General features: G+C 38.9%; 1 protein-coding gene across 1 annotated transcript; it reads right to left on the bottom strand.

Annotated features, from left to right (window-relative positions):
• Nucleotides 1-8,029: 8,029 nt before the first annotated feature.
• On the bottom strand, nt 8,030-14,714 carry LOC131996175 (uncharacterized). The gene is made up of 3 exons (XM_059365629.1): nt 14,465-14,714; nt 8,189-14,391; nt 8,030-8,115 (listed from the first exon to the last, which is right to left on the bottom strand). Exon 2 carries the CDS (start codon nt 14,143-14,145, stop codon nt 8,485-8,487), a length of 5,661 nt encoding a protein of 1,886 aa, XP_059221612.1. The 5' UTR covers nt 14,146-14,391; nt 14,465-14,714; the 3' UTR covers nt 8,030-8,115; nt 8,189-8,484.
• Nucleotides 14,715-15,128: the final 414 nt, after the last annotated feature.

The following is a 15,128-nucleotide window of genomic DNA, read 5'->3' as shown; positions in this document are numbered from 1 at the left end:
GATCTCCGGATTTGACTTCTTGAGCCCCTCGAAGCAGCAACTTTTGTCCAAATTTGCTGAAATTTTGCATGTAGTGTTCCCATATAAACCGATCTCCCGATTTGACTTCTTGAGTCCTTAAAAGCGGCAATTTTCGTCCGATTTGGCTAAGATTGAGCATGTGGTGTTCTGGTATGACTTCGAACAACTGTGTCAAATATAGTCAAAATCGGTCTTTGACTTGATATAGCTCCGTTATAAACCGATATTCCGATTTAACTTCTTGTATCCTTACAAACCGCAATTTCTGTCCGATTTGGCAGAAATTTTGCATGCGGTGTTCTATTACGACTTCCAACAACTGTGCCAAATACGGTCTAAATCATTCCATAACCTGATATAGCGCCCATGTAAACCGGTCTCTCGATCATCTTGTTCGGTTCCTAGAAGCTTTAATTTTGGTGGTTTAAGAGAAGTTTGGTATGTAGAATAAAATTATGCCCTTAACTAACTTAACCCTTAACTTAACTAAACTTTTTGCAGAATCCATGGTAGTGGGTTCCCAGGACTCGGCCCTGCCGAACATAGCTCGCTTTTACTTGATTTTATTTAAATTTATTTATCAATATTTTGCATTTTAATGAAATACGTTTTTAAGAATGATTTATCTAAATGAAAAACCACAACACGATTTTCATGTTTGAAATATCGATTTATAATAAATATATGTAAGAAGAAATAGATCTCGACCTGGAATTGAAAAACAGCAACATTGAATAAAACGATCTAGTATAAAAATATTAACATTTTTTTTTTTGTTTTTTTCTAAAAACATTAGAAATTTTAATTTTTTTGTTGAACTATTGGGTTGCCCAAAAAGTAGTTGCGGATTTTTCATATGGTCGGCGTTGACAAATTTTTTCACAATTTGCCCATGAACAGGGGCAGACTTCTCACATATGAATGTGTACAGTCCGATTCGAGTTTCAGCTTCCTTTTATAGCCGAGTCCGAATGGCGTGCAGCAATATGACCTTTTTGTGGAAAGTTTTTACATGGCTATCATACCAATTCAGTTCAATAAATCAATCACGTTGGATGATGGGAGCCCCAAAGCAGCTCACTGTTTCATATTTCAGCGAAATCGGGTAATAAATGTGGTTTTAATCGGTTTATATTAGATTTTATATTTAAATTCAATATAAGTTCTGGAACAATTCGACAAATGAAGAAGACACAAAAGTGAAAATGAAAATTATGTATGTATCTTATTTCTTTTCTTTCTTTAACTTGTCACTTCGAAGATTTCATCAAGGGTAGTTTGATAATTTCAAATTAGTTTGACACAAAGTATATATACGTTTCGAAATATTTTTGAACAGTAAATTTGAATTTACATGTTTCCAACAGCTTAAAACCCCAAATCGGCAGATCGGTCTATGTGACAGTTAAATCTAAATATGGTCCCATCTGGGCTAAATGAATATATCTCCCCTATGCTATGGTGGTGGATATAATAAACTGCAGGTCATTTATGTTTCCAAAGCCTTCTGGTGAATGTTGCGGTTTTGCAATGTAGAAAGGTTTGCTTCACTTAGTAAATCCGTCCGTAACAATTCAAGAGATCACTACACAAATGCAGAAATTGACTCCTAATTACGGTTGTTTTGTTTAAACAAAAATTAAATATGAGTACATTTTCTGATATATGTACATATCTCAGAATTGTCATCATATATCGAAGAATTGGCGATTGAACTTTTTCATTTCTGGCCAGATAGGTTAGTCAGACCATAGAAACAATGATTGGAAGCCGATCTTAATTTTTTCATGAAATAGGGCGATCGCCCGATTTTAACTTTAAAGGCCATGGCCACCAAAATTTTGCACGGATTTGCATGCATTTGATTCTGATTTTTTATTACCCATCGGATCATCCCGTCGAAAATCCACCCACATTGGTTCCGATTATAGCGCCAATGCAGTTATATCGCAACACAAAGTTTTGGTGTAGGTTGTTGTATAGTCGGCATCTCCTGACTGTTTGCCTTCCCTTATCTCTTTTATAAATTGGTTAAAACATTACTCCAACATTAACAAGAGGTATATTTCTTCCATTGATCAAATTTATTTGTGAAAAACATACAATGGTAATCCTGATCTAATATCATTTCTTCCATCTTCAATAGGCTTTGTCTCCATACCAACAAATTTGGATGTATACCAAATTTAATTTTACATTGTTAAACAGTCTAACTAATAAGCGGCATGTCTAAGCAAAGCCTGCCTTTCTGAAAAGATAGTAATTCTGTGGGTAAGTGTTAGAGCTCAAATGTTTGTTTAGCGTACATACTGCATACGATTGGAATTGATGTGTTTGTGTGGCTTTGATAGCCATTTCAAGTGCTAAGAGCCTCGCATACAGTGTTGCCAGAGCAGAAAAAAATCCTATCAAAAATTTACAAAAATCCCCAACTAATCGATCAACGTTTTAAATTTTTGAAGTTAAATTTTCTCTAAAGAAAAAATGTTGATAAAACTTCCCAAAAAAATAAAATTTTCGCGAAAAAAACAAATTTTGGATAAAACATTTTCTAAAGATAAATCAAGTCGTCGAAAAGAGCTCTGTTCAAATTCAGATGTGTGCTTTATAAACTACTCTAGTTGGGATGGTTGTAAAGCACCATGATCCATTTCACGCTAACGATTTTTCTCAGTCGGAAATGAAATCGCGATACGGGAAATCAATCAAATGCTTCGAACAATAAGATGGGGGGTATACTGATTTCGTCATTCTGTTTGTAACTACTCGAAATATTCGTCTGAGACCCCATAAATTATATATATTCTTGATCTTCGCGACATTTTATTTCGATCTAGCCATGTCCGTCCGTCTGTCCGTCTGTCTGTCGAAAGCACGCTAACTTCCGAAGGAGTAAAGCTAGCCGCTTGAAATTTTGCACAAATACTTCTTATTAGTGTAGGTCGGTTGGTATTATAAATGGGCCATATCGGTCCATGTTTCGATATAGCTGCCATATAAACCGATCTTGGGTCTTGACTTCTTGAGCCTCTAGAGTGCGTAATTCTTATCCGATTGGAATGAAATTTTGCACGACGTGTTTTGTTATGATATCCAACAACTGTGCTAAGTATGGTTTAAATCGGTCCATAACCTGATGTAGCTGCCATATAAACCGATCTTGGGTCTTGAGTTCTTGAGCCTCTAGAGTGCGTAATTCGTATCCGATTGGAATGAAATTTTGCACGACGTGTTTTGTTATGATATCCAACAACTGTACCAAGTATGGATTAAATCGGTCCATAACCTGATATAGCTGCCATATAAACCGATCTTGGGTCTTGACTTCTTGAGCCTCTAGAGTGCGCAATTCTTATCCGATTGGAATGAAATTTTGCACGACGTGTTTTGTTATGATATCCAACAACTGTGCCAAGTATGGTTCAAATCGGTCCATAACCTGATATAGGTGCCATATAAACCGATCTGGTGTCTTGACTTCTTGAGCCTCTATAGTGCGCATTTCTTATCCGATTGGAATGAAATTTGAAAGACTTTTTTTATTGTTACTTTCAAAAACTACGTCAAATAAAGTACTAGTCAGTTCATTACCTGATATAGCTGCTATATAAAACGATCTGGGATCTTGACTTCTTGAGCCTCTAGAGGTCGCAATTATTATCCGATTTGGCTGAAATTTTGTACGACGGATTCTCTCATGACCATCAACATACGTGTTTATTATGCTCTGAATCGGTCTATAGCCGGATACAGCTCCCATATAAATCGATCTCTCTATTTTACTTCATGAGACCTCAAAGGGCGCAATTCTTATTCGAATTGGCTGACATTTTACACAGGTCTCCAACATATAATTTAATTGTGGTCCAAACCGGACCATATCTTGATATCGCTCTAATAGCAGAGCAAATCTTTTCTTATATCCTGTTTTGCCTAAGAAGAGATGGCGGGAAAAGAACTCGACAAATGCGATCCATGGTGGAGGGTATATAAGATTCGGCCCGGCCGAACTTAGCACGCTTTTACTTGTTTTTTTTTTCGCCGCGGCGAAGTCTATTTGCCTCGACCCACTATCGGACATTCTATCGTGGAGGATAAATATCCACTATATGACCAAAGACTTCCCTTTCTTCGCATTAAAGTTTCCCAGAACACTTTTAATATTATGGGTGCGGCAGCGGTAGTATTCTTTCTGTGGGCGCTCGTAGAAAATATCCTTGGTCAGCTCGTCCTTGTCTTCCATTAGGTCATGGGCTCAAATATAGCTGATATTGAATGCGGATTCTTTGCTGGCCTATCATCCACCGCCGTAAATCTCGAGACACGGGTTTCAGTCTCCGACTAAACACAAATCAAAAGCTGTTTGGTGTCGATGCGACACCTATCCCCATCCGTCAGCACCTGGAATTTCCGGTCTCTTTATAAAGAAGGTGCAGTATACGAACTGGCGGTGTATTGGAAAATTACAAGGTAGATATAACCGCCTAAGGAGTCTGGACATTCCAGGTGCAGATCCGCAGATCGTAGTCCTTTAATCGTTTGCGATTCTCAGAGTAATCATTCTACTTTTCTGGGTGCGGATCCGCTTGCTTCAAGATCCGACGCTCGTCTCCAGCCGCCCCTAATCTTGGAACAAACTCTGATATTGTTTTTGGAACAGTGTGCTGTGTTCTGCTTGATTTTGTTGAATATCCATATCCAGGAATTCTCCATCATCCAGAACAACCTCCATTAGCAGACAACGATCCTACCCTTGCGAACACATAACTACATTCGGTCTAGGCAATACCTTCTGGGCTGCTATCGCATCCAACCATCCATATCATCATCTTGTGGATAGGTAACCATCGGCCAGAAGTGGATTTGTATGATCTAGAGCGACAGGTTCAGCACTACAATAGAAAACCACTAGATCAGCGGCATATCAAGCTGGTCTAGACAACATTCATGCAGACACGGTACCAGATGCGATGAGTAGCTACCGGGTGAATGTGGTCCTTAGAGAACAACCGCCATCCATTGCACTGTCAAACCAAAATAGTTTTGGCTCAATCAGGATCCAACAGATGCAGCCTGCTCAACTCCTACAGGGAAGGATTGATGCCAACGTGCAGGATGTGTTTCCCGAACAGACGCAGATGTTGGGCATTGGTTATTTGAACTCTCGCCTTGCGATTTCAAGTATCATTGGCGCTTAGAATTTTAGTACAAAGTTCTCTACTAACCCCAAGCTGTGGACGCTTTCAGCTTCCCGTGATAACGATGAACACCACACAGGTCGGAGCTTAAAATTTCAGCCTATGTGGTGTTGACATATCTGAAATATACAAACTATGCTACGATATATTCAAATATGCTACAATTAGAAACATATTGAGGTTCACATACTAAAATCCATATGGGCTGACCAAATCCTAAAATGTATAATTCTATCCGAACAAATTTGGTAGATAAAGCCTAAAACGGCAACACTGCTCGCATACATGTGCACACCTTTAAAAGCCTTCGAGTATAAATACGTGCTTACCAAATGAAAATTGAATCATGACAATTTACGCAGCACAATTCACATGAAATTAATTGAAGCTTAAACGATCTAAGTGGCCGCCTGCGGGTCAACAAGGTGCACCGAAGGCTTTTGGCATCTGAATATATAAGAACACAAAGGAGTCCAAATTGTTAAGAATTAAAGCCGACGCAAGTGTTCACTAGTAGAATTCATTGCCAAATCTTACTTAAATAAATTGTCAGTTTTTGCACAAAAAATTATTTTAAGATAAGTTTCAAATAATTTAAATAATGACTTGTATAACCAATTTATACCAATTATTATGCATACAAAAAATAATAAGTAAGTCAAATAAATAGAAAGTAAAATCTATCTTTCTACATATAAACGTTATATATATTGTAAATGAATATGTATATGTTTAATAATTTATTCGATGGTTTGACATAATCAAATACCGATTTGGACCGTACTTGACACAGTTGTTGGAAGCCATAACAGAACTCTACATGCTAAATTTCAGCCAAATCAGACAAAAATTGCTGCTAGTAAGGGCTCAAGAAGTCAAATCGGTAGATAGGTTTATATGAGAGCAATATCAAGTTAAAGACCAATTTGGACCATATTTGGCACCGTTAGTGGAAAATAGGAAAAACATTGCGGCTTCCAGGGCCACAAGAAGTCAAATCTGGAATTCGGTTTATATGGGAGCCAGGAACGTAGTCAGGATTTTATTTTGGAAGATTTTTTTTTTTGAAGATTATGGTCCCTATTGGGACCAAGAACTGACCCATCGGTGGTGACATTTGGTAACAAAGTCAGATCTGAATTTTGTAGTGATTGCCAACACACTATTAATAGGCCGACCCTAATCTTTCAATATTTTCGATAGTATTTTTATATATAAAATCCAATTTGTGCTTGTTTGTTTGTTTCGTATAGACTCAAAAATGGCTGAACCGACTACCTTGAAATTTGCAAAGAATTTGCAGGTTGGTCTGAAAGGAAACATAGTCTACATAATTTTTAAACCCTCCACCTAATTTCGTCATTCCGTTTGTAACTACTCGAAATATTCGCCTGAGACCCCATAAAGTATATATATTTTTGATCGTCGCGACATTTAATGCCGATCTAGCCATGCCCGTTCGTCTGTCCGTCCGTCCGTCCATCCGTCCGTCCGTCCATCCGTCCGTCCATCCGTCCATCCATCCGTCTGTCCGTCCATCCTTCCGTCCGTCCATCCGTCCGTCTGTCTGTCGAAAGCACGCTACCTTCCGAAGGAGTGAAGCTAGCCGCTTGAAATTTTGCACAAATACTTCTTATTAGTGTAGGTCGGTTGGTATTGTAAATGGGCCATATCGGTCCACGTTTTGATATAGCTGCCATATAAACCGACCTTGGGTCTTGACTTCTTGAGCCTCTAGAGTGCGCAATTCTTATCCACGCTGTGCCAAGTATGGTTCAAATCGGTCCATAACCTGATATAGCTGTCATATAAACCGATCTTGGGTCTTGACTTCTTGACTTCTTGAGCGTCTAAAGTGCGCAATCCTTATCCGATTATAATGAAATTTCGTACGACGTGTTTTGTTATGTTATCCAACAACTGTGCCAAGTATGGTTGAGTACGAACTTCATAATAAAAGCCCAGCCCCAAAACCCCCTAAAATAGGTTTATTTGACGATCATGACAATATGGGACTCAAATAAAAGGTATTCGGGAGTAAATGACGAATATAGTCAGGAAATGGGAATAGGCTTTATAATTTATTGATAACGGAAGAGGGCGGACCCTCCACCGTTACTTCAAAAACACCACCCAAAATCAAAAGTGGACCGATAAGGACAACATGGGTATCAAATGAAAAGTACGTGGGAGTCGATAACGAATCTGGCATACAAATTCTTGTCGAAGTATAGGGGGTCACCCTACCCCCACAAAAAGCCCAAATGGACACATTAACCAATCACGGATATATGGGACACAGTTGGTTTGTTCCGTATAGACTGAAAAACAGCAGAACCGATTTTCTCGAAATTTTCTCATATTGTGTAGGTTGGTCTGGAAGGAAACATAGGCTATATACAATAATTTATCAATCATCCTTTTTCGGTTCCTAGAAGCTTTTATGTTTGCTTGTTTGACAGAAGTATGGTTCGTAGAATAAAATTATCCCCTACAAAAAAATTTATTTTGTATAAATTTTTTAGCAGAGTCAATGGTGGTGAGTTCCCTAGATTCGGTCCAGCGGAACTTAGCACTGTTGTACTTGTTTTAAACTATTTGAATGTTGCATGTAAGTCGAAGTCAATACGAACATAGAAACAAACAAATATATATTGATTTTTTACCTTAAACCATATGAGACCCGTCACATAATGCAAGTACTACTGCATCCTCCTGCCTTTACATGTTTTAACTCTCCGCCAACTATTTCATTCATTAAGAATATAGTGTGGCCACACAATTAGTGATGTTATTGGGATTTCCCGGACGCCAAGATTCCACTGGATTTTGAACACCAAATACAAAACTCGTTAGGGTTTCCAGATTGGTGTTTTATATTTGAGTATTAAAATTCCTAAATAGTTACAAATCATGAAATAATGAGCACTTAAAACAAAATTCGACATCACTATATTTCTTATACTAACATTTTGGTATGAAAACTTAGCGCCTGTAAATTTTTTAAAAGAATATAATAACTTTTGTGTATCTTTGTTAACACAAAGATATAAAAGATGAATTCCTTATCTTCTTTCAGTGCACTCTTCTTCACCGCGCCTTTTTCGCCAGTAATAGTTTTTCATTCTCCCTTTTACAAAATTTGACAAACAATAAACAAATCACAAGAATTAATAGCAATAACTATTTAAGAATAATCGATAACATAAAATCGACAGTGGCGGTAACACCACCCCGCAGTATGACAAGACATCATGTCGCAGCCTTACTCTTCAACCTGAGCCACGTCGAGAACAGCCAATTTTGCAACCGGCCTCTCAAGAACTCCACAATATGTCATTATCTTAGCACTCCGAACTTGTCCATCCTCTGCCATTTTTGTACTCAGAACCTTTCCTCTAGGCCACACATTTCGAGGATTAGCAGGGTCAACCACAACCACCAAGTCACCAACCCTCAACGGCTTAGATTTTTCAAACCACTTTGACCGGCAAGTGAGTGAGGGCAAATACTCGGCTAACCACCGTCTCCAAAATCTTTGTGCGAACTGCTGAGTTTCCAACCAACTGCTTTTAAGAACGTGCACACTATCATCATATTCAACTAGCGGCTTCATGCCATTGGAACTCCCCAAAAGCAAATGGTTAGGAGTTAATGCCTCTTGACTTTCGTTATCTATTGGGACATACGTCAGGGGCCTAGAATTTATTATATTCTCCACCTCGGACATCATACTCACAAGAGTTTCATCATTGGGCGACCTTGTTGGCATAATGCGGTAGAGAACTGTTTTGACGGAGCGCACCATACGCTCCCATACCCCGCCCATGTGAGGTGCTGAAGGTGGATTGAAGTTCCACTTCGTCGTTGCTGTTGTAAAATGGCGAACAAACTCATTGGAATCCATTTGTTTTATAGCTTCACGCAACTCTCTTTCGGCACCAACAAAGTTGGTGCCATTATCGCTGAAAATTTCCCTTGGTGTGCCTCTTCTGGCCACAAAATTTCGTATTGCCAATATACACGAACTAGTATTGAGTGAATGCACAATTTCAATGTGAACCGCTCGAATCGTTAGGCATGTAAACAAAGCTCCGTACCGCTTTTCCTTGTGTCTATTTACAGTCACCAGTAAGGGTCCAAAGAAATCTAGACCTGTAAATGTAAACGGTGCTACATATGCAGACAAACGAGCCCTGGGTAGCTTCGCCATCTGAGGGTAGACAGGCCGTGCCTTCTTAACTTTACACATTTGACATTTGCGCACTACTTTTTTAAAAATTGTTCTTAGCCGAGGTATATAAAACTTTTGTCGAATTTCATTAATGGCGGTTTCGTTGTTTCCATGACGGTAACTGCAATGGTAGTGCATTATTAAAAGCATCGTGATGTAGCTGTCTTTTGGTAAGATGGCGGGGTACTTCATCTCCTTTGTTACGGAAGCTCTGTCTATTCTCCCATCAATGCGCAATACACCATCCTCCGCTACAAAGGCACACAACTTAAATATCGCACTTGACTTGCTTACCTTTTCACCTTTCATCAAAAGAGCAATTTCTTCGTTATAGACCACCTTCTGTGCCTGCTTCAATAAAACAGTTTCGGCCTTAATAAGCTCGTCTTGGGTTAATTCGCAGTGGTGATCGGGTTTTCTCAGTTTGTTTATGTAGTGAATAGCGTACGCCACAGCTCTCATAGCCCTCCGCCACTGTGAAAAACGTTCTATATTAACAAAGCTGCTAACTTCGTCAATAGCCAATATGTGATGCCTCTGCTCACAGTCTGTGCCGGTTTGAATTTCGACTTGAGTTGGCCACGCATCTTGGGGTTCTCGGAGAAAATCGGGTCCGTTCATCCATCTACTGTCATTTGATAAATCTGGCCCGCACCTCTTCCATTTAGTAGCTTCGTCGGCCACATTAAGTTTACCCGGTACCCAGCGCCAATTACTCAACTCAGTTAGTTCTAATATCTCGCTAACCCGAAATGCGACAAATTGGTGGTACCTCCTGTGATCTGATTTTATCCAGCTAATGACAGTTTTTGAATCAGACCAAAAATATCGTTGCCGTATATTAATGGTCGCGCTATTGACAACACTGGTCGCAAATCTGGAAGCAATTAGCGCTGCCATTAATTCTAGGCGCGGTATGGATGTCATCTTGAGTGGGGCGACCTTGGTTTTAGATCCGACTAAAGAAATTACCACCTCACTGCCGTCTGAAATACGAAGGTACGATATCGCAGCATAACCGTTTTCGCTAGCGTCTGCAAATGTATGTAGCTCCACATCTAGATTATGATAAGATTTAAACGTCTGCAAATAGCAGCGAGGTATTTTAATGTCTTCTATTTCTGACAAATGTGACAGCCAGTTTGTCCATTTAGTCATCTGTGGTGGATGGATTTCTTCGTCCCACCCAACACCGCTGCGCCAAACTTCCTGTAACACTATCTTTAAGTACATAAGGAAATGACCAATGAGTCCCAAAGGGTCATAAATAGTCATAAGAATTCTTAGCAAGTTTCTCTTCGTTGGCGTTTTGCCTTTTACAAATAAATTGCTCTCTTTAAGGTGGGGTGATACTTTGAATGTAATAAAATCGTCCCTTGAACTCCAAAAGATACCCAAAACTTTATCTGTATCAACACCACTGCCTAAGTTAAGATCCTTCTGATTTTGACCATGTTCCCCATTTATTGCCTTTAGAACGTCACTGTTATTACAGATCCAATTTCGTATATTAAATCCCGCTTTGCTGTGAACATATTTAATATTTCTGGCTAGGTGGATTGCCTCTTCAATTGTGTCCACAGAATCTAAAAAGTCATCCACATAGTGATTATGCACAATTGCATTAGCGGCAGCTGGAAATTGATTTCGATACTTATTGGCATTCAAGTTTTTCACAAATTGTGAAATACATGGTGCACATGATGCGCCGAAAATCATGACATTCATGATAAAAATATTTGGTTCTTCATCACCATCTTCTGCACGCCATAAAAACCGCTGAACGTTACAATCTTCCTCCCGTATAAAAATCTGGTGGAACATTTGTTCTATATCACCGCAAATGGCCACAGACTTTTGCCTAAAACGAAAAAGTATATCTGGAAGCGACGACAATAAATCTGGCCCTTTAAATAACATTGAGTTGAGAGATACTCCATTTACTGTTGCGGCGGCATCCCAAACGATTCTGGTCTTGCCGGGCTTGTTCTTGTTGAACACCGGAAAAATTGGCAAATACCAGAGTTTCTTTGCTGATAACATATCATTTGAGGTAACTCTTGTTATATAGCCTTTAGAAACATATTCAGAAATAGTCTTATTTAAAATAGCATCTAAGTCTTTATCAGCTTTTAATCTTTTTTCTAGACACAAGTATCTTTTTCTTGCCATCTCATAGCTGTTGGGCATAACTTTGTTTTCATCTCGCCACAATAATGCAGTTTCATAGTGTGAATCGGGCCTCTGCTTTGTATATTTTTCCATAATTGCAATTGCTTTACTGTCGTCATCGCTTAACGCTTTCATTGTGCAGCTAATACCAGATGATTCCAAGCAATAAAATCTTTTGATTAGTTTATCTAAGTTATTTTCTAAATCCACATTACACTCGCATACATGACAATGATGATACTCCACCGATGAAATCCCTTTGGACGAGCCACACAACAGCCAGCCTAAGCGAGTACAAATTGCAACCGGTTGATTTGCCTTTCCCTCTTTTATTCGCTGAGAAACACATAATCGTGAATTATTTAAGCCAATAAGAATACGCGGTACTGCATCTTTATACCCTTGAATAGGAATGCCTTTCAAATAGGGAAATGCTTGGACAATCGCTTCGCAGTCAACTGTTTGTTTAGGCAGCGATAGATGTTTAACTGTTCTCACATCAGCTTTAAACCTCTTTTGATTGGGGCCTGCGAGGGTAATACAAAGACGACTGGAGTTTTGCTCTTCACGCTCGACATTTCCCGTCCATTTTAAACAAAGAGGTTCGGGTGACCCTGAAAGATTTAAATCATACATTATTTGTTCTTCAATCAAACTTGTAGAAGACCCCTCGTCTATAAAGGCATACGTTTTGAATAGCTTATCGCCACTACCATAAATGGTTACGGGGATAATCTTAAAGAAATTATTGTGAATGGATGCACTGTGCGTGTTACAAGAATGAGTTGAATTTTCTGCGATTGCATTGTTTTGTGATTCCATTGATGTTGCTTGTTTGTTTTTATCTGCTCCTTCGTTATGACGAGTTTTGTGAAGAAGACAGTGGTGTTTATATTGACACCCCTCTTTTCCACATACATTTGCGTTGCATGGGCCGTAGTGTTTACGAAGGCATTGCTTGCATAATTGAAACTCTCTAACCATCTCCCATCTCTGGGCTCGATCAGCTGTAATAAATTTCTCACAAGAAGGTATGTTTCTGCAGTCACCACCACATAGCATGCACGCATTGCTGTTCTCTTCTGCGTGAGTATGAACATAAGCGTTTCTCTGCTTGCTTTGAATGACAGGTACTGCAGCAGAGGTACATAGGCTCTCAATGTTTACGCTGCTTGCTGAGAGACCTATGTCAAATATCCAATTGGAGAATTCTGACAGATTTACTCTTTTGTTTTGTTTTGCTAAGTTCATTTTAAATGTTCCCCAATTAATTTGGAAGTAAGACGGCAATTTGGAAATTAACTCCTGCAAAAGGGAAGAGTTATTCAATTCATCTAAAAGATCACACGCTTCAATAGTCGCTTGAAGGCCTTTCACTTGCACTGCGAATGAGGTAATAGTGTCCAGTTTATTTGCATTAATAGGCGGTAAACTACGGATTTTCATTTTTAGCGAATGCAGAATTTTTTCTGGCTGTCCATACAAAAGCTTTAATGTTGCCATGGCCGTTGCAACGCAAGAGGGGTGAATCAATATATGCTGTACGGCTTGGAGAGCATCACCGCGAAGTGCCTTTTGGAGACGAACCAAATTTTCAGCATCTGTTAAGCCGCAGACTGCCGTAGACCAATCGTAGGTGGAACTAAACAAAGGCCATTCTGTTGGGTTTCCTCCAAACGCTGGCAAATCTTTTGGAACCGTCTGTCTGGCATTTATTTGCTGGTACGTGAGATCAGTGCTGGAGAGATTTTGTGGTGTATTTAAAAATGATGGTGGAACGCTATCACGCAAATTCGCGGGGAAAAGAGAACTTTGGGATGAAGGCTTATTAATAAATGTTGCATTATTGTTGAGTGTAGATGTGAAGGCGGGCCGAGCTGTGTTGCTCGACATATTATGGGCTATATCTGGTTGGTGTCGTGTTACTGTCTGATGGCCGCTGTTAGTAATTGTTAATGACGGATTGTAATTGTCTATAAACGCAGCATTAGAGCTAGCAGTTGGTAAATTATGGTAAGTATTTTCATCGAAGTGGTTGGCAAACAAATCTTGTGTGGTGTCGTTGGAATATGCTGCAGGCTGAGTATTTAGCCACTCACTAACAGAATCTACCAGGGAACTTTCGTTGTCGCTGTGGTCTGCGAATTGTTCTAATATTTGGTATTTTCGATTCAAAAATTCGCGGTCTCGTTCAATCGCAAGCTGTTTTTCTTCCTCAAGGCGTTGTAGTAGCAAGTTTTGTCTGCGGTTCAGTGATTTATCGGAAGAAATGCTTAAATGACTGCGTACAGAGTGAGTGGGACTTGCTGGGCTAGAACTTTGAGAACATGATGAGCAGGTATATATTTGCAAAATATTGGTGACACGAGCACACTCGAAGTGAAAGAGTTTGTGGCATTTGCTGCAACTAATACAGCATGAGCGTGTTGGTTTGTTACATGTTGGGCAAGTTTGTAGTGTATTTATGGGTTGCTCTTTTTGTTGGTTTTGTGGTTGACCCTGTAAGGAAGATGTAGCCATTATTTAGGACTTACGGTTTTTTAGCCAGTTGATGATGCTCCTTCTTCCAAGGTTTGAGGTTAGGTTAACGATTTGATTCGCTGATACCGAGATGAGACTTTGGACGTACTCAAATGGTGTATCAAAATGAATTTTAAAATGTTATTGGGATTTCCCGGACGCCAAGATTCCACTGGATTTTGAACACCAAATACAAAACTCGTTAGGGTTTCCAGATTGGTGTTTTATATTTGAGTATTAAAATTCCTAAATAGTTACAAATCATGAAATAATGAGCACTTAAAACAAAATTCGACATCACTATATTTCTTATACTAACATTTTGGTATGAAAACTTAGCGCCTGTAAATTTTTTAAAAGAATATAATAACTTTTGTGTATCTTTGTTAACACAAAGATATAAAAGATGAATTCCTTATCTTCTTTCAGTGCACTCTTCTTCACCGCGCCTTTTTCGCCAGTAATAGTTTTTCATTCTCCCTTTTACAAAATTTGACAAACAATAAACAAATCACAAGAATTAATAGCAATAACTATTTAAGAATAATCGATAACATAAAATCGACAGTGGCGGTAACAAGTGACTTTGACTCCTTTTAATGTTTAAATGAATGCGTTGCCAAAGTTGTATATAGTCGTTGCCAACATAATAAACCGCAAACCTCATTGATTATAGCTACTGGCTGACTTCCATGTTTTGGCACCAAATAGGGCCACACGCGTCACACCACCACACACCCGCATATAATAGTCATCTCTCACACTATCACCATTAATACTCCTATTCCCAAGGCTATGTTTCGTAATTTGTTTCACTGTCAAACATCTTCAATTTGGTCTATAAATTAACCATGAATCGTCTTAGAAAAGAACAACGCTTGCAAATTATTGAATTTTATTATCAAAACGCGTGCTCTGTTAAGAAAGCTTATCGCGCGCTTCTTCCATTTTATGAAGAAGCTCATTTTTAGCTCATAAGTAAA

The sequence above is a fragment of the Stomoxys calcitrans genome, chromosome 3, assembly GCF_963082655.1.
Source record: "Stomoxys calcitrans chromosome 3, idStoCalc2.1, whole genome shotgun sequence".
Taxonomy (NCBI): domain Eukaryota; kingdom Metazoa; phylum Arthropoda; class Insecta; order Diptera; family Muscidae; genus Stomoxys; species Stomoxys calcitrans.
The sequence above is the reverse complement of the archived record's forward strand: the minus strand, read 5'-3'. Positions and strand labels throughout refer to the sequence as shown.

Coding starts and splice junctions, on each gene's coding strand:
- LOC131996175 (XM_059365629.1), bottom strand. CDS start 14,145: ATGGCTACATCTTCCTTACAGGGTCAACCACAAAACCAACAAAAAGAG.